We start from the raw sequence: 18,083 nt of genomic DNA on the forward strand, positions 1-18,083 counted from the left end.
GGAAAATTTTTGCAACAAATATAGAAAGGTACTAATGTTTTTAATATAGAGAGAACTCACAAATTAATAATAAAACCACTGGGCATCACAATATAAAAATGACATAGGGACTTTCCTGGTGATCCAGTGGGTAAGACCCTGCGCTCCCAATGCAGGGGGCCCGGGTTCGATCCCTGGTCGGGGAACTAGATCCCACGTGCATGCTGCAACTAAGAAGTCCGCATGCCACAACTAAAGATCCCACGTGCCACAACTAAGACCCGGCACAGCCAAAATAAATAATTAATTAATTAATTTTTAAAAATAATAATAAAGTATTTTTTTAAATGGCATAAATCCACAATTCACAAAAGAATACAAATGGCAAGTGAATCTTTGAAAACGGTTCACCCTTATTAGCAATCAAGAGAAGCATGAAAGCATATTAAAGCAGTTTTCCCGTATCTAATTGGCCAGGCTTTCTCATGGTAATATTTCATGTAAGCTAAGTGGTGAGTCGGGCACTCATTCACTGCCGGCGAAAAGGCCAAATGATGCAAAAACTTGGCCATATGAGTCAAGAGAATGTAAAATGTTGACCTCCTCTGACCCAGTGCTTTTACTTCAGGAATAAGGACTAAGGGTATTGACTACAATGTTGTCAGAAGAGCCAAAAATTAGGAATAAATGTCCAACAAAAGTCCAATGGCTAATTACATCATGTATGGTATATCCCTACAATGTAATGTCATGCAGCCATTTCTTAATCATGCTTTTGCTCAAAGTTTGTGAAAATGGGAAATGTTCAAGTGAAATGAAGGATCTACGATATTTGGGGCGATGTTTTTCTTTTTTATACTTTGATGCTTTTTCTGGATTTTCTATAGTGATTTTACCTTTATGTTAATAAACGAAACATTCATATCCATCTTCTAACTCCTATATAAATTCCACTCGCCAGCCCCAGGCAAGCATCTTGCTTCTGATGTACCATCCATAAAAGCGGCTTGCGAACCCAGCCAGCACTTCACTGCAAGGTGCCCTCCAGCACCCTACCCACCACTTCATAAGATCTCGGTGCCCTTGTTGCTTTTCTGTATCCCTTGGTCTCTAAACATGAATGAGTGACCTGCATCCTCATTTGCTTGCTTTGGGCCCGTCCCCACTGCCCTTCCCAGAGAATGGAAGAGAAGAAAAATGTGATCTTTCGTGTTTAGGAGTACCCACTCTCACACCATCTGTGCGCACCTGGGTATTTGCTTTGGGTGCCAGTTGGGCTGGGTCATGGGAGCAACTTAGAAAGAAATGCTAGTTCCTTTTGCCCTGTGAGGAAACACTGACACTCTCTTTGTTCTTGTCCCACAGGTATGATGCTGCCTCTTGTGTTTAGCCATTGGAACAGTTACAATCTTCTGCACTGAAATCATTCTGGAAACTCAAGCACCAGACTTCAGCGTTCAAGTGAAGCCAAAGCCATTGGAGCGGGGCATAAAGCCAAAAGCCTTTTATCTTAGTAGTTCCAAAACTTTCACTGCCCCTTCCCTACCCGCCCCCGTCCCCCAAATAAGCCATTGCACACAGACAGACAGCATGGCGAGCAAACGAAAATCCACAACCCCGTGCATGGTTCGGACATCACAAGTAGTAGAACAAGACGTGCCCGAGGAAGGAGACAGGGCCAAAGAGAAAGGAATCGGCACGCCACAGCCCGAAATGGCCAAGGACGCTTGGGCAGCAGAACCTGAAAACTCTTCCAAAGAAAATGAAGTGATAGAGGTGAAGTCTACAGGGGAAAATCAATCCAAAAAACTCCAAGGTGGTTATGAATGCAAATACTGCCCCTACTCCACGCAAAACCTGAACGAGTTCACGGAGCACGTTGACACGCAGCACCCCAACGTGATTCTCAACCCGCTCTACGTGTGTGCCGAATGTAACTTCACAACCAAAAAGTACGACTCCTTGTCTGACCACAACTCCAAGTTCCACCCCGGGGAGACCAACTTCAAGCTGAAGCTCATCAAGCGTAACAATCAGACCGTCCTGGAGCAGTCCATCGACGCCACGAACCACGTCGTGTCCCTCACCACCAGCGGCCCCGGGAGCGCGGACAATGACCCCGGGATCTCGGTGAGTAAAACCCCCATCATGAAGCCAGGGAAACCGAAAGCCGATGCCAAGAAGGTGCCCAAGAAGCCAGAGGAGGCCGCCCCCGAGAACCACGTGGAAGGGACCACCCGCCTGGTGACAGACGCGGCCGAGATCCTCTCAAGACTCGGGGGCGTGGAGCTCCTCCAGGACACCTTAGGACACGTTATGCCTTCTGTCCAGCTCCCACCAAATATCAACCTTGTCCCCAAGGTCCCCGTGCCGCTGAACACTACCAAATACAACTCTGCCCTGGACACCAACGCCACCATGATCAACTCCTTCAACAAGTTCCCTTACCCAACGCAGGCTGAGCTGTCCTGGCTCACAGCTGCTTCCAAACACCCGGAAGAGCACATCAGAATCTGGTTTGCCACCCAGCGCTTAAAGCATGGCATCAGCTGGTCCCCGGAGGAGGTGGAAGAGGCCCGGAAGAAGATGTTTAATGGCACCATCCAGTCGGTGCCCCCAACGATCACTGTGCTGCCCGCCCAGTTGGCCCCTACCAAGATGTCACAGCCCATCCTCCAGACAGCGCTTCCGTGCCAGATCCTCGGCCAGACCAGCCTCGTGCTGACTCAGGTGACCAGCGGGCCGACGACCGTCTCTTGCTCCCCCATCACGCTCGCCGTGGCCGGAGTGACTAACCACGGCCAGAAGAGACCTCTGGCGACTCCCCAAGCTGCCCCCGAGCCCAAGCGCCCGCACATCGCTCAAGTGCCAGAGCCTCCGCCCAAGGTGGCCAACCCTTCGCTGACCCCGGCCAGCGACCGCAAGAAGACGAAGGAGCAGATCGCACACCTCAAGGCGAGCTTCCTCCAGAGCCAGTTCCCCGACGACGCTGAGGTCTACCGGCTCATCGAGGTGACCGGCCTCGCCAGGAGCGAGATCAAGAAGTGGTTCAGCGACCACCGGTATCGGTGTCAAAGGGGCATCGTCCACATCACCAGCGAATCCCTTGCCAAAGACCAGCTGGCCATCGCGGCTTCCCGACACGGCCGCACTCACCACGCGTACCCAGACTTTGCCCCGCAGAAGTTCAAAGAGAAAAGCCAAGGTCAGGTGAAAATCCTGGAAGACAGCTTTCTGAAAAGCTCTTTCCCGACCCAAGCAGAACTGGACAGGCTAAGAGCGGAGACCAAGCTGAGCAGGAGAGAGATCGACTCCTGGTTCTTGGAGAGGCGGAAGCTTCGGGACAGCATGGAACAGGCCGTCCTGGATTCCATGGGGTCCAGCAAGAAAGGCCCAGACTCGGTGGCCCCCAATGGTGCTCTGTCTCGACTCGACCAGTTCTCCAGCGCCCAGGTGCCCGGTTCTTTGCCCAGCCCTTCACCAGCAATTACAAAAAATCAAGAACAGGTTCATCTCCTGAGGAGCACGTTTGCAAGAACCCAGTGGCCAACCCCCCAGGAGTATGACCAGCTGGCAGCAAAGACCGGCCTGGTCCGAACTGAAATCGTGCGTTGGTTCAAGGAGAACAGATGCTTGCTAAAAACTGGAACCTTAAAGTGGCTGGAGCGGTACCAGCAGCGGCACGTGGCGGATGATCATGGCTACGACGCCCCGTCGAGGAGGGCAGCGAAAGCCGTCATCGCCGAGAGCTCGAAGAACGGGAGCGAGGGCGGTCCGCAGTATCACAGGGACCCCAAAAAGCTCTGCAAAGAGGGCTTGGAGAAGCTGGGCCCCAGGATGAAAGCAGGCGGCGAGCAAGCAAGAGACGGTTTGCTGGCAAAGCCCTCGGAGGCCACCTCGGACGGATCAGAGGGCAACAGTCGGGACGGCCAGGGCAGCGACGAGAATGAGGAATCGGGCATCGTGGATTGGGTGGAGGTGACGGTCGGAGAGGAGGACGCCGTCTCAGACAGGTCGGACAGCTGGAGTCAGACGGCAGCAGAAGGTGCGGCGGAACTGGCCGACTCGGACTCCGACAGCGTCCCTGCTGAGGCCAGCCAGGCCTAGACAGGTAACGCCACCTGTCCCCCCGGGAGCCAGGGCAGGAGGCTGGGTTTCTTTCTTTCTATTGGCAGAGTTGATACAGGTGTTGGGTACAGAGATATGGACACAGATCATGGGTTCTTCTTTCAAGCTCTTTTAAGACAAAGGAAGAAGAATAGGTGTTGCTAGATTTTATGTTTTTATTTGCAAGGTAGTGCTGATAGGTGACAGCATCACTGCCTGTGGCCTTTGGGGGGGTCCATCCGTTCTAAAGTCTAGTAACAAGGTAACACAACACAAGGCCTGTTTTGTGTTCACTGGTGTAAGCGACAAACATGAAAGGATATGTCTTTTTCTTTTCTTTTTGGATTTTTTAAAGAATAAGTGTCTACGTTTACTGAATAAAAATTTGGGATTGTTTCCTTTAACCTGAAAGGTTTTGAAAGTACCTGGTATTTACCTCGCCGCGGCTAAAGGAAGGTGCGCCCATGTATGTCTCATTAAGTAACCCCGCTTGTTGCTGTGCTGATGGGGTCCCCAGAGCCCCTTCAAATCTGGAGGAGACTGGTGTAAATTAGGTCTGTGGAGCCACAAAAGCCTGGGAAGGGAGGTTACCATGGTCACTAATGGCCATGTCATCCGCAAAACGGGACGTGCCACCCAAGCCCTTGGTGTTTGTGCTTCACCAGAGGTCTGTGCAAATCAGGGCCTGAAGCATGGCAGCTCTCTTGATGGTACGTTTAGAAAAGGGGGCAGGGGGGGGGATGGTAGAGAGAGGGATACAGGAGGGAAAGGTCTACCTTGGCCAAAGCCGAAGTATTCCAAGGGCAGCTTAGAACCAGGAGGGAGATGCACGATTTACAATTTACAATCTGCCCGGCTTGGCTTCTCCAGAGGTCACTTAAAAGGCAATGGAAGCCCCGCGCCACCACCATGTCATCTTTAAACATAGTGAAAGGTAAAAACCTCTAGAATGATTGATAAGGTCCCCAAGGGAGCCCTGGAAACTACCATACCTTTTTATTTATGAACTCGGACAACTTTGGCCAGCCATGTCCCTCATTAATTCATTTATTCAGTAATAAAACGAGGCACCTGGCAAATAAATAAAGTCCTCTAGAAACCTTATTTTAGCCGGTTCCATCAGCTATTAAAAGAGCAATTTAATGAGCAGCCAACCACAGAATGCCATCAAGTCTTTCTCCTCCAACTTTGCAGGAGGAAGTGGCAATGGGTTGCGGGTGAGGAAGGTAAGCTAGTGATAGGAGGGGTTAAAGGGCATTACGCATCGCACCAACCACCCGCCTCCACCCGGCTACAACGGTTTCATCCTCCCTCTACCATTTTCTTGCTTCTTATAAGAATCTACCAGGGACTACCCTGGCAGTCCAGTGGTTAAGACTTTGCCTTCCAATGCAGGGGGTGCGGGTTCGATCCCTGGTCGGCGAGCTGAGATCCCACCTGCCTCACTGGCCAAAAAACCAAAACATAAAACAGAAGCAATTTGTAACAAATTCAATTTTAAAAAAGGACCCTACCAAACCAGCCCATATCCCCCTTGTTGAAATGAAGGAGCACGTTTTTTGTTTGTTTGTCCAATCAGATTCTGCCTGAAAGCTCCTAGTTTGCCCCATCTTCCATCCCAGATTGTTCTGATGCATAAACGTAAGTCTACGTGATTGCTTTTTCCACCTACCACACAGTAGACAGTTGGGTTCAATTCAATTCAACAAATACGTCCTGAGCGCCTACTGTATGTGGGCGAATGTGCTAGGCACTAGAGAGGACAGGATGAAGAAGATAGAGTCCTCCTTCACCTAGAGCTCAGTCAGACCAACAAGAAGGGAAATTGCTCTTCCTTTATTCGCCAGGGTGCTCCGTGGCATGATGGAGACATGCACGCAGGAGGGGCACCCAGGCTGGAAGTCAGGGAAGGCTTCCTGGAGGAAGGGACAGCTGACTCAGGAGCTAGCCAAGTGCACAGACAAGGAGAAGAGTGTTTCAAGTGGAAGGAAGAGCCAAGCAAGGGTCCAGAGACAAGAAAAGGAATGGTGCAGCTGAGGAACCAAAAGAGGTTTGGCATAGCCAGAAAGTTGAGAAGAGGCAAACTAAAAGAAAACCTGATGGCTTTCCACAGCAGGCAAAAGTTACTCTGAACCAGTTGTGTTTGCTCAATTTGGATATAAGGACGCTAATTGTTCCTGTGTCCAGAGTTAGCTCTTGGATGCACATCGCTGAGTGGGAGGTATCTAGGGATGGCAGCCCCCCAGAGGCCCCCAAGGCCACCTGTCCCCATCTTTTCTCTCCCAAACTATACCAACACCAACAGTTGACAGTGCCCATCTGAGTTGGTTGCCACTGTGCTTGACCCCCACCTGAGGCCCAAGAGAAGGAGAAGGGGGAAGAAATGCTGAAACCATAAAGAGAAGCTTTGGGGAGGGAGGGAGGAAGGGAGGAAGGGAGGGAGGAAGGGAGGAAGGGAGGAAGGGAGGAAGGGAGGAAGGGAGGAAGGGAGGAAGGGAGGAAGGGAGGGAGGGAGGGAGGGAGGGAGGGAGGGAGGAAGGAAGCCAGGCCTCCTGAGTTCAGAGGCTGAGCTGGGCGCTGTGGCCACAAATGGTCTCATTCAATTCTCCTAGCAGCCCTGAGAGGTTAGCTTCTCTATATTTTTATAAAACCAGAAACTGAGACTCAGAAACCAAGGAACTTATCCACATTCTCCCAGCCAGCACCTCGGTTTCACTCCGGAGCCTTCGTTCTTCCTACTGCCGTTTCTGCCTCTTTATTTCTGACAGAAATTCCCCATTTCTGATTGATAGCACCTCCCACCCCTGACCCGCTCCTGTGGCGGCAGATACCTAGGGTTTTTAGAGTTGACTTTTGAATTAACATCAAATAATTCAGAGATGCAGGAACTAGTCAAGTCCCCCCAAAAACCAGGAACACCCAGGAACCGCTCTTTTATGTTTATTTACGGCGAACGCCACAAGTGTGTGCTAGAAAACATTCCTAAACAACATGCTAAGATCCACTCAACACCTGTGACATCCGATATCCCTAATGGGCCTCCTGATACTTTTCAGGTGCCACTGAATTGAGAAAGGGGCCGCCGTCTCTGTGCCGGTGGCGGCAGCCAAAAGTTCTCCCAAGTCCCGACAGAGGCACCCCTTCAAGGAAGCTTCCAACCTCGAGGGGAAAAAAACCTCTCCAAATACTTCACAGCTTTTATGAACCAAACACATGGGTCTCTTGAAATTCATAAATATTCAGTGATGTCTTTATTTAAACACATATTTATTTAGGAACCTGCAGTTGCCACACATATAATAATCCTGGGAATGATGCATGGTTTTGATTTCATGAAAGGTGTTATGTGATGCACATATGAGAGAGAGAGAGAGTGAGAAAAAACTTGGGTAAGCAGCCGGGCGCTGATTCTAGGATGGGATTTCCTCTGTGGGAGTGAAGCTTACCCACCCCGACCAATTCCTCTGGCTGAAGCTTGGCAAGGTTCAGGACAGTATTTGAATGTCCAGGCTCACCCTGGCCCTGAGATTAGACACAAAGATAAGGAATCCTTCCCAAGCCTTGAATTGGGGCATCTTGATTCAGTCTCTGGGTCCAAACAATTATCGAGCCATCCACTGAGAGATCTGTCCTGGTAAGAGGCCAAAAAATAAACTCCTCCTTTCCTAAAAATGAGTCAGAACACTTGAGCCAGAGAATGGCAGACATATGCCTTGATGGTTGGCCAAACGAAATTGCCCGGCTCTGCTACCACGAAGAATTTCCATTTATTTGTATATGCCATGTGTTCAGCATTCTTCCCAGCACATCTATTAAGTTATTTACACTTCATGACAACCTTCTGACAGAGGTACGGCTCGTTCCCCATTTTACAGAGGGCCAAACGGAGGCTCAGAGATGCTTGCCCTGGGTTCCTCAGCTAGCGGCTGGTGGAGCCTGGAGGCCCCCTCTCATCTGTCAGGTCACTGCCTGACCCAACCACCGTGGCCCACCACCTTGCCAACAGTGGCACCGCCATCACCGCCCAGGCTGGACCAATAGGACATGGTCATTTCTTAATTCTATGTGGAGTGGGAACTAATACACAACTATTCACTACTTTGCTGCCTCCTGATTTCTGACAATTTCCATCTCCTGAGAATTAGGGATGGCTTTGGGGAAGAGGGAAATCTGTGAAATGTCAGAAAAAAAATATTTTCCATAGTTCAGCTTGCTTAAAATATTCAAGGCTGCCAACATTGGATCCTGGCTACAATTTAAGATCTAGGATAGGTATACCCCCATCATCTGTTCAGATTAGCCGTCCAAATACAGATATGTGAATGGATGGATGGATAAATGAAAATGTCGTAATTAACTATTTCCCTGTCTCTCCCCAATCAGACCCTTAAAGGCAGGCATCATAGGCCATTAATCTCTGAATCCCCCAGTGCCTGATTCAGAACAGATGCTTAACAGCAGTTTATCGAACCAACCTGAGAATTAACAAAGATAGTTGGCTTCCAGTTATCCAGGATCTGGTACCTCAGTCCTTTGCTTCTCCTCATTTTTTTTTTTTCTATCACTCACTAGTCCCATCAGATGACAGCCATCAGGGGAGAGGAACTGGGGACAAACTGCTTTCCCTGTGTGTGGGCAGCTTGAGGGAAAGGTCTGTTGGAGAATCGATCACTAGCTATTTACTGGGTGATACTTCTCAGGGACTGTACCTTAGCCTCGCTGCCCTGGTACCTCATGGAGGATTAACTGCTATGACTTCCTTTTACCTAATTCTGGAGTTTCTCACACTAGGAATTTCCATTGTGCTTTAGGCAGCTTGTAGTGACTTAGGAATGTAATGAAATCGAAGCCCCTCATTCTTCAGAGGAAGGATGCTAGCCCCAAGGAGTAGGAGCAACTAGTCCAGAGATGCTCATAGTAAGTGCCTTGGCTCATTCATCCATCAGTATTTGTGGAAAGCCTGCAGTGTGCCAGGCTCTGGAAGGCAGCAGTGCCCAGCATGTCCCTGCCCTCATGGAGCCCATAGTCTTTGACCAAATAATCTTCCATCAAACAAAAAGGAAATGTTGGGCTTCCCTGGTGGCGCAGTTGTTGAGAATCTGCCTGCCAATGCAGGGGACACGGGTTCGAGCCCCGGTCCGGGAAGATCCCACACGCCGCGGAGCAACTAGGCCCGTGAGTCACAACTACTGAGCCTGCACGTCTGGAGCCTGTGCTCTGCAACGAGAGGCCGCGATAGTGACAGGCCCGCGCACCGCGATGAAGAGTGGCCCCCACTTGCCACAACTAGAGAAAGCCCTCGCACAGAAACAAAGACCCAACACAGCAAAAATAAATTAATTAATAAACTCCTAAATTTCCTAATTAAATAAATTAATTAATAAAATCTTCTTTAAAAAAAAGAAATTTTGCCAGGTGACAAGATTTTTTTGAAAGAAAGGCGCATGGAACTGTGAGAATATAGATTAGGGCAATTTGACCTGATTTAGGGGGTTGGGCAAGGTTTCTCTAAACAAGCAGTGGATGAATTGAAATGCAAAAGGTTGAGTAGGAGTTGGCTGGGCAGAGAAACAGTCAGAAGAAAGCACATACCCAAAGACCCTGAGACAGGAGGGAACTTGGTGCCTCAGGGAACCTAAAAGGTGACTATCGTGGCTATGACGTGTCTGAGTTCATGCTTCAAGGAAGTGCCAGATGTGCAGAGTTGACATGATGTAGGATAGTGTGAAGTTCTCCTCATCCGCTGAGAAATTACCTATTCTTTCTCCGTGTCACCATGCTTTCCTTTCTCAGTTCTAATTCAAATTAGACCATGCCCCTTCCCAATAAAAGAAAGTTGGACTCAGAAATATGACTGAGATAAGACTGAATAAATTACAATCACAGTGCTTGCTTTTCTATCTCAGGGACTGCGGTGTTATTCTCTCTCAAGTCCACAGGGCCTGAGGGAAATCCCTACAGGGAAAAGTAAAGAGAAATAGGAACAGAAAGCTAGCACATGGGAAAAGAATTCTAATTGTTTCATGCTTCCCCAAAGGTAAAGTAACAGGGAAACAGATTTTGCTGAAGAATTAGGTAGTACTTTTTAACATTCCAAGGTGTCGCCAAGATAGAAAGGGACAGCTGTGGGAGCCAGTGGGTTCCCTGTCCTGGACAGTGTTCAGGGAGAGGCAGGACATCCACTTGGTGGAAACGTTCGAACAGTGGCCATAAGAAAAGGGGCCCAGTGACTTTGCAGTTTCCCCCAAAGCTAAGAACTAGTGCTCTGGGATTAAGTGACCCATCGGGCAGTTGGTTCTCTACCATGCGGAATGTCCCTGACCAAGTGGCAGGATTCCAGGTAGAAGCCCAGGGGCTTAGCAAGAGGCCATATAGTCAAAATCACTGTAATACTCTTTAAAACAAACAAACAAACAAAAAAACACCTGAAATGTGAACTTTGTCATCAGTCTTGTGTAACCAGCCGCCTCTAACAGCACTGTGCTCTCTTCTTGTTTTTCATTCACTAATGAACATTTGAGTTTCCTCAGTGAGCCAGACTCAGTGCAGGGCGGGGGTCAGCAGTGAACTCTGTGGACATAAGTTTAAAAAGGTGAACTGAGGGTGTCTGGGAGCAGGGTCTTCTGTAGAAGCAAACTGCAGCTGGGACCTGCTGCCCAAGGGGAAGGCAATGGGGCCAGGCTGTGTGCCCTTGGTGTCCTGCATCTTCCCAGCCTCACTTTGAGAGTGCCGCCAGCTCCCACAGCCCAAGTCCTGCCCACCGCTACGTAGCCTGGGAGAGGTCAGAGGAGAATTGAAGTCCAGCAGTTCCAAGGGTGCTACTGGGACCCAGAGCCACCCACAGACATCTGGAATCACTGAAAAAGCCAAAAAGAAGTGGCTTTGTCTCCCCCTCTCCAGGTCACCCTTTGGCTTTGCAATATGTTTTTTGTGGGGTTTTTTGTTTTGTTTTTTTAATGGCCTTGTTCGGCATTTATTTATCATTATTAATGCATACGGCTGGAGGATTATACATGTTCATCCCCATAAGACAGGGAAAAACACATTGTCATAAAAGAAATTGAAGATAATTCAAAGAAATGGAAAGATATCCCATGCTCCTAGATTGGAAGAATATTGTTAAAATGGCCATACTACCCAAAGCAATCTACAGATTTAATGCAATCCCTATCAAAATACTCATGACATTTTTCACAGAACTAGAACAAATAATCCTAAAATTTACACGGAACCACAAAAGACCCAGAATTGCCAAAGCAATCCTGAGGGGAAAAAAACAAAGCTGGAGGCATAACCCTCCCAGATAAGACCATCTACAAAGCTATAGTAATCAAAACATGATGGTATTGGCACAGAAACAGACATATAGATCAGTGGCACAGAAGAGCACAGAAATAAACCCACACACCTATGGTCAATTAATCTTCAACAAAGGACGCAAGAATATGCAATGGAGAAAAAAGAGTCTCTTCAGCAAGTGGTGCTGGGAAAGCTGGACAGCCTCATGTAAATCAATGAAGTTAGAACACACGTTCTCACCATACACAAAAATAAACTCAAAATGGTTTAAAGATCTAAATGTAAGACATGACACCATAAAACTCCTAAAAGAGAATATAGGCAAAACATTCTTGGACAAAAATCGTAGCAATATTTTCTTAGATCAGTCTCCCAAGGCAATAGAAATAAAAGCAAAAATAAATAAATGGGACTTAATCAAACTTAAAAGCTCTTGCACAGCAAAGGAAACCATCAACAAAAGACAACCTGAGTGGGAAAAAATATTTGCAAATGATGCAACCAACAAGGAGTTAATATCCAAAACATACAAACAGCTCATACAACTCAGTATCAAGAAAACAAACAACCCAATCAAAAAATGGGCAGAAGACCTAAATAGACGTTTCTCCAGAGAAGACATGCAGATGGCCAACAGGCACATGAAAAGATGCTCAACATCGCTAATTATTAGAAAAATGCAAATCAGAAGCACAATGAGGTATCACCTCACACCTGTCAGAATGGCCATCGTCAAAAAGTCTACAAATAAATGCTGGAGGGGGTGTGGAGAAAAAAGAACCCTCCTACACTGTTGGTGGCAATATAAATTTGTATGTAAATACTATGGAAAACAGTACAGACATTCCTTAAAAATCTAAAAATAGAGCTACCATACGCTCCAGCAACCCCACTCTGGAAAAGATGAATACTCTTAATTCTAAAAGATACATGCACCCCAATGTTCATAGCAGCGCTATTTACAATAGCCAAGACATGGTAACAACCCAAGTGCCCATCAACAGACTATTGGCTTAAGAAAATGTAACATATATATATATGTAATAGAATGCTACTCAGCCATAAAAAAGAATGAAATATTGCCATTTGCAGCAACACGGATGGACCTAGAGAATATTATACTTAATGAATCAGAGAAAGACAAATATTACATGATATCACTTATATGTGGAATCTTAAAAATGATACAAATGAATCTATATACAAAACAGAAACAGACTCACAGACAGAGAAAACTAACTTATGGTTACCAAAGGGGAAAGAGAGGGCAGAGGGATAAATTAGGAGTACGGGATTAACAGATACACACTACTAAATAGGAAATAGAAAAGCAGGAAGGATTTACTATATAGCACAGGGAACTATATTGAATATCTTGTAATAACCTATAATGGAAAATAATCTGAAAAAATATTTATATATATATATATAACTGAATCACTTTGCTGTACACCTGAAACACAATACTGTAAATTAACTATACTTCAATTTTTAAAAAACTGTCAGATGGAGAACCACCTTAATATTGAGGTTTATCTAAAAAGCAAATTTTTACATATTTTTATTACTTTCAAATAAACTGACAGCATAGTTGCTAAGATATTTTATAATTCATCAATAATCAGATTGTTTAAAAATTATTTGTTACAGAAAAATCACCGTGATAAAATCAACTTCTTTTTCTTCTAATAATTTATACTTGATATGCGTTATAAGAGTGTAATATTAATAGGCAAGATAATTCAAGCACCCTGACTGATCTCATTAACTAGTCATCTTCAAATTCAGAAAACAAAAGAAATCAATAAATAAAAATAAAAAGCAAATTTTTGCCAATCACTTAGAGACAGGGTTCAGTTTTCTGTATGTGAGAGAGAGGAGAGAGAGGAAATGTGTAAATTCGCACACACACAGGTGAGCTGACTTACCCCTAAGGCTGTAATTTTGCACCTGGCTTTCCTCAAGGAAAAAAGGAAGCAATATTTCTGGAGCACATGTATGCTTTGCACACCTTGCCTGTTGCCCTCCCAGCAGCCGGCTGACGATGAACTGTGGAAGTGAGGCTCAGGGAGGTTAGGTAACTGACCTCGGCACACAGCTCCGAAGTGGCTGACCCTGGATCCAGCTTTCTCTGACTCCATGGCTCTTTCCTCCCTGCTCCACGGCGGAGACCACAGTCCTGTGCTGAGCTGACGTTCCTCAGCCTGGTTGGGAGAAGGAAAAATCGCTCTTTACCCACCTTTGGCCTTGTTTTCCTGGAGTCTTGAGAACTGTTCGCATGGACATCTGCCCACAGGCAGCCTCCTTTCCGAAGACGGTGAAAGACCCAGTTTGCTGCGGGAAATCCTGTTCAGAGAGCACAGCGGGAGGCCGGCTGTGGTCCATGTGCACATCCTGGGTGCGTGTGGCTCTGCATGGGATCAGCGGTAAGGCACGTAGTCCTCTTCAGCTGCCCGGGACCGCCAGCCTGTCTTTGAAGCAGACCTGCGCGCTCCTGTGCCACGTGACTCCCTGCAGCGAGCAGCTGTGAACGTAGGGCAAGGAGGGTCAGGTGTGGCGAGAAGCAGTGAAAGTTGGATTGACCGCAGTAGAATCCAGGTTCCACCACTTACTACTTGCCTGACACCATTTAATCTCGCTAAACCCCCATCTCTTCACTGCAGGTGGGCCTACCTCCCGGGTTACCAGGTTACCAAATGAGATGAGCCATATCACTTCGCCTTGGGCCTGGCACATAATAAGCATGAGATATATTTAAGCTACTCTCACTGTCGTCACAACCATGATCGTTATTGCTTTTGACTCTGCCGCTGAGCAGTCATGTGACCCGGGGCAATCGCTTTTCCTCCCCCGAGCTTCCTTTTTTCTTTCCTCGTGAAATGAGTGATGTTGGCAGCATCACCTATAAGGATCCCTGTAGCTCTTACGATTCGGTGACATTTGCTGGATCACTTTTGGGTGGTACCAGATCCCAAGGACACCCTGGAATCTGGTTTCATCCACAGACGTTTCTTTTGCAAGCTGTTTCCTTAACTCCAATATTCAGTCTTACTGTCGGGAGTATTTAGGGAATGTGGGTACATTTGACATCCAGACGTTAAGAATGACGAACAACATAGATAATCTGCTGCTGCCTTCGGTTGAAAAGTCTGGTATTCTTGCTCTTGGTCGTCTGCACAAGAAAAACACCAGAACTTCTCAGGGCCTTCTCGGCTACTTAGAGAAGTGACCGAGCAGTAACGCAGCCTTGCCAGGAGGGAGGCAAAGAAAAAGCCAGTGTCTTCAGGAATCTACAGATCTGATCACCTTCCAGCCTGTCATGGAATCCTGACTACGTCCTTTACAGCCCGGAGCCCTCCCCTTGGATTCGAGCTCAGGATCCTTGGATCCCAGGAACCCACAGAGGAAGTGGAGGTCGGCCTTAGTCTCCTGAGGCTGCCGTCAAGTACCACAAACGGGGTGGCTTAACCGACAGGAATTTATTCTCCCACGGTCTGGAGACTGGAAGTCTGGTGCTGGCAGGGTTGCTTCCTTCTGAGGGCTGCGTGGGAACGTGTGTTCCTTGCTTCTCTGCTAGCTTCTGGCGGGTTGCTGGCAATCCTTGCCTTATAGATGCAACACCCCGATTTCTGCCTCCGTCTCCCCGTGATGTTCTCCCTGTGTCTGTCTCCGTGTCCAAATTTCCCCTTTTTATAAGGACAGCAGCCCTATGGGATTAGGTCCCACCCTAATGACCTCATTTTAACATTGATCGCCTCTGTGAAGGAATTCCCAAATACGGTTACGTTCTGAGGTACTAAGGGTTAGGACTTCAACATATCTTTGGGGGTTTCGAGGGCACAATTTAACCCATAAGAAGGTCCTTGGACTATTTTCATTACTTCAAAGTACATAAGAATTAAACACGTCTCCATACTGACTCAATAAACACTGTTTAAGGGCACAGGCTCTGGAAATTGCCTGGGTTGGAATTTTGGCTCTGCCATTTTCTAGCTGTGTGATCTTGGGCAAGGTTTTTAGCTTCTCTGTGCTCAGTTTCCTCACCTGTAAAATGGGAATAACAATTTTATCTACACCTGAGGGTTGATAGAAACATTAAATTAAAATATACACTTAAAATTTCTCATCTTATTATGATTATTTTATATCCTATTTGGAAAGGGTTCCATCTAACAAATACAACAAAAGCACGTGTAATATTTACCACCCGCCTCGCACTATTTTATATGCTGGTGCATATATCAACTTCTTATCACAACTACTTTGTGGATGCTACTATCACCCCTGTTTTACAGAAGCAAAAACTAAGCCCTAGAGAGATTTTGACGTGTGTAAGGCCCCATGGCCAGTACAGAGAGAACGCCTGACCCAAATCCAGGTGTGTCTGATTCTGGGGCCTTTTAGGAACCATTGTGACTGGCTGCCTCTCCAGGAATAAGAAAAGGGTCTTGTAATGATGAAATGAATCACCTCCTTCACTTGCCCAGAAAGTCATCCTGTTTTCAAAGGCCTTATTCTGAAGGCACTTCCCATAATGTTAGACTGTGGTCAGGAAACACACTTGTTTCTTTAAAACAGGGCGTTTGTCTCTCCTCCAGGCCCCAGGATGGCTTTGGAAGTGTCTCCACGGGAGAGCCAAGGAGAGGCCACCCCCGATGCCTTGCACCCAGGGAATGATGGTCACCTCCCTGACATCTCTGGTTTTGTGTTGTCCTTCTAGGGAAGTCCACCAGAACTGCTGTGCTGATGAAGGGGACACTGTGTCTTCAAAGAGAGAAGAGAACTTCTGTCCCTGGCTGTGGGCCACCCTGGCCAGAGACTCCAAGTGCAACGCCTTCACTCGTACACACCTCCCTGAGGCCTGGTGGGAATTGTTCATAGTGCCAAAGTCCTACCACTGCGTTTTCCATGGGTCCTTGTAAATAGTTGGTTCCTGTGCCCAGGCCCCCGCCTCTTGCTATACTGGAACCGATTTGTACAATGTGGGAAAATTTTGTTACCTTTTTAACCAAGGGCAACTTCCTTTTCCAGCACTACCACTGTAAGGTATTTTTCCAGGAGGGAGGGCTGATCACACGTGCTTTTCTCTTTTTTCCTTTCTTTTTTTTTTTTATTTTATTAATTTGGGGGAGGGGGGATGTTAGCATTAGTGCCATTATATCTACTGGATTTTAGGTAGGGAGAGTTCATTTTTAAAGGTAGCTTGAAATTTGGGAGATTTCTTCAGGGGAAAGGGCTGGGATTCAGGCATCTGTCTTAACTTGGAGAGGGTTTTACAGATGACAGATCTTCCAAATCGAATCCATTTCTATTTCTTCCCCAGCCTCCTCTGGGGGTCCCTGTTTAGCCACACACAAGGCCTTCTGAACTGCCACCAGGCCGGTCTGGTTTCTTTGATGGCCTGGGCTCAGACCTTGGGCCGAGCCAGCACCCGGACAACTGGGTGGCAGACGGCTACCCTCTGAGCCCCTTTTTAGTGACCAGCAGAAAGGGCTCTCCCGGCTGCATTAGCATCATCATTACTTTTGTGAAATTAAAAGAAAAAGAGATCTTCGTGTCTAGATGGTACAAAGATGAACAGCTTTGGTTTTCGTTTCCGTTCCTAGCTGCCTCTTCTCAGTGTGGTATTGGACAAGAGTTCAGCTTGAAGCTTCACCACGAATTGCTTTTCTTGTTTGTGTGTTTGTTTTGGGCCAATTTTAGTTTCCTGAGTGCACTTTTTTTCCCCCTCAGTTAGTCCTAACTTCTAAAGAAGAAACACCAGGAGACGTATCTGGTGTAACGTTGCAGTATGAGCTGTGTTTGCAGTCCCTTCCCCGCCCACGCTGCCCCTCATCTGAGTGCACTGCACAAATAAAAGGTTAGGGAGTTTGGAGGAAAAAAACAATTTTTCTAACTTGTTGCTCATTTGTTGTAACTCAATAAAGCAAAGACTACATTTTTATAACCTTTTCCTCTGCTCCTGGCTCTGCATTGCTGCCTGGCTCCGGGGCACAGCCTGAGGCTTCCAACTCACCCAGCTGTTTCAAATCCGCTATGACCACACTTCCCATCTCCCGTCCTGGTGAGGCCTGACAGCGCCGGTGGGACTGTAAAAACGGGGTAAGTGTCGACGTGGGAACCTCCATCATGTCTCTGTGACATAGAAAAGAAGTGAGTGATAGGCCCACGCTTCTCCGGGGTCTTCACACATAGACTCATAAAATGCTGCAGAGAAGAGCACAGGCGTGGGAATGAGACCTGCCTGCAGGCCACCGCTTGCTCTCGGGGGACCTCAGGCCAGTCACTTCTGTCCCGGGTTGCTGGTGACTGGGACACTGCCACTTCTCCGAGAAGGCCGGCTTCTGTGTCTCTGACCCGGTGAGGTTTAAAAAGCCCCTCGTTGTTCAAGGCGACCCTCGTTCAGACCAGTGCCTTTCGAGCTTGAGCAGGTAGCGGAATCACCTGGAAGGCTGGTTAGAGTTTCTAACTGAGTAGGTCTGGGTGGACCAGAGAACGTCCACTGCTCCCAGGTGAGGCAGGTACTGCCAGCTCGGGGTCCCAACATTGGGAATCTCTGGTCTAGATGTTTCATTTTCACAGGGACTTACAGACTTCCGGGCAGTTTATCCACCCCTCAGCCTCCAAACTCTCCCCATCCACCTCCCCCGCTGCAAAAAAACCCAAAAATCCAACCTGCGCTTTTCTTATTACAAAAA

General features: G+C 47.4%; 1 protein-coding gene across 1 annotated transcript; it reads left to right on the forward strand.

The window, feature by feature from the left end:
• The first annotated feature begins 1,354 nt into the window (after positions 1-1,354).
• ZHX2 (zinc fingers and homeoboxes 2) lies at positions 1,355-17,158 on the forward strand. Its single transcript, XM_082858515.1, has 2 exons — positions 1,355-4,090; positions 16,106-17,158. Exon 1 carries the CDS (start codon positions 1,570-1,572, stop codon positions 4,084-4,086), a length of 2,517 nt encoding a protein of 838 aa, XP_082714641.1. The 5' UTR covers positions 1,355-1,569; the 3' UTR covers positions 4,087-4,090; positions 16,106-17,158.
• The last annotated feature ends 925 nt before the right edge of the window (positions 17,159-18,083 follow it).

The sequence above is a fragment of the Leucopleurus acutus genome (assembly GCF_964270905.1).
Source record: "Leucopleurus acutus genome assembly, chromosome: 17".
NCBI classification, from domain to species: Eukaryota; Metazoa; Chordata; class Mammalia; order Artiodactyla; family Delphinidae; genus Leucopleurus; species Leucopleurus acutus.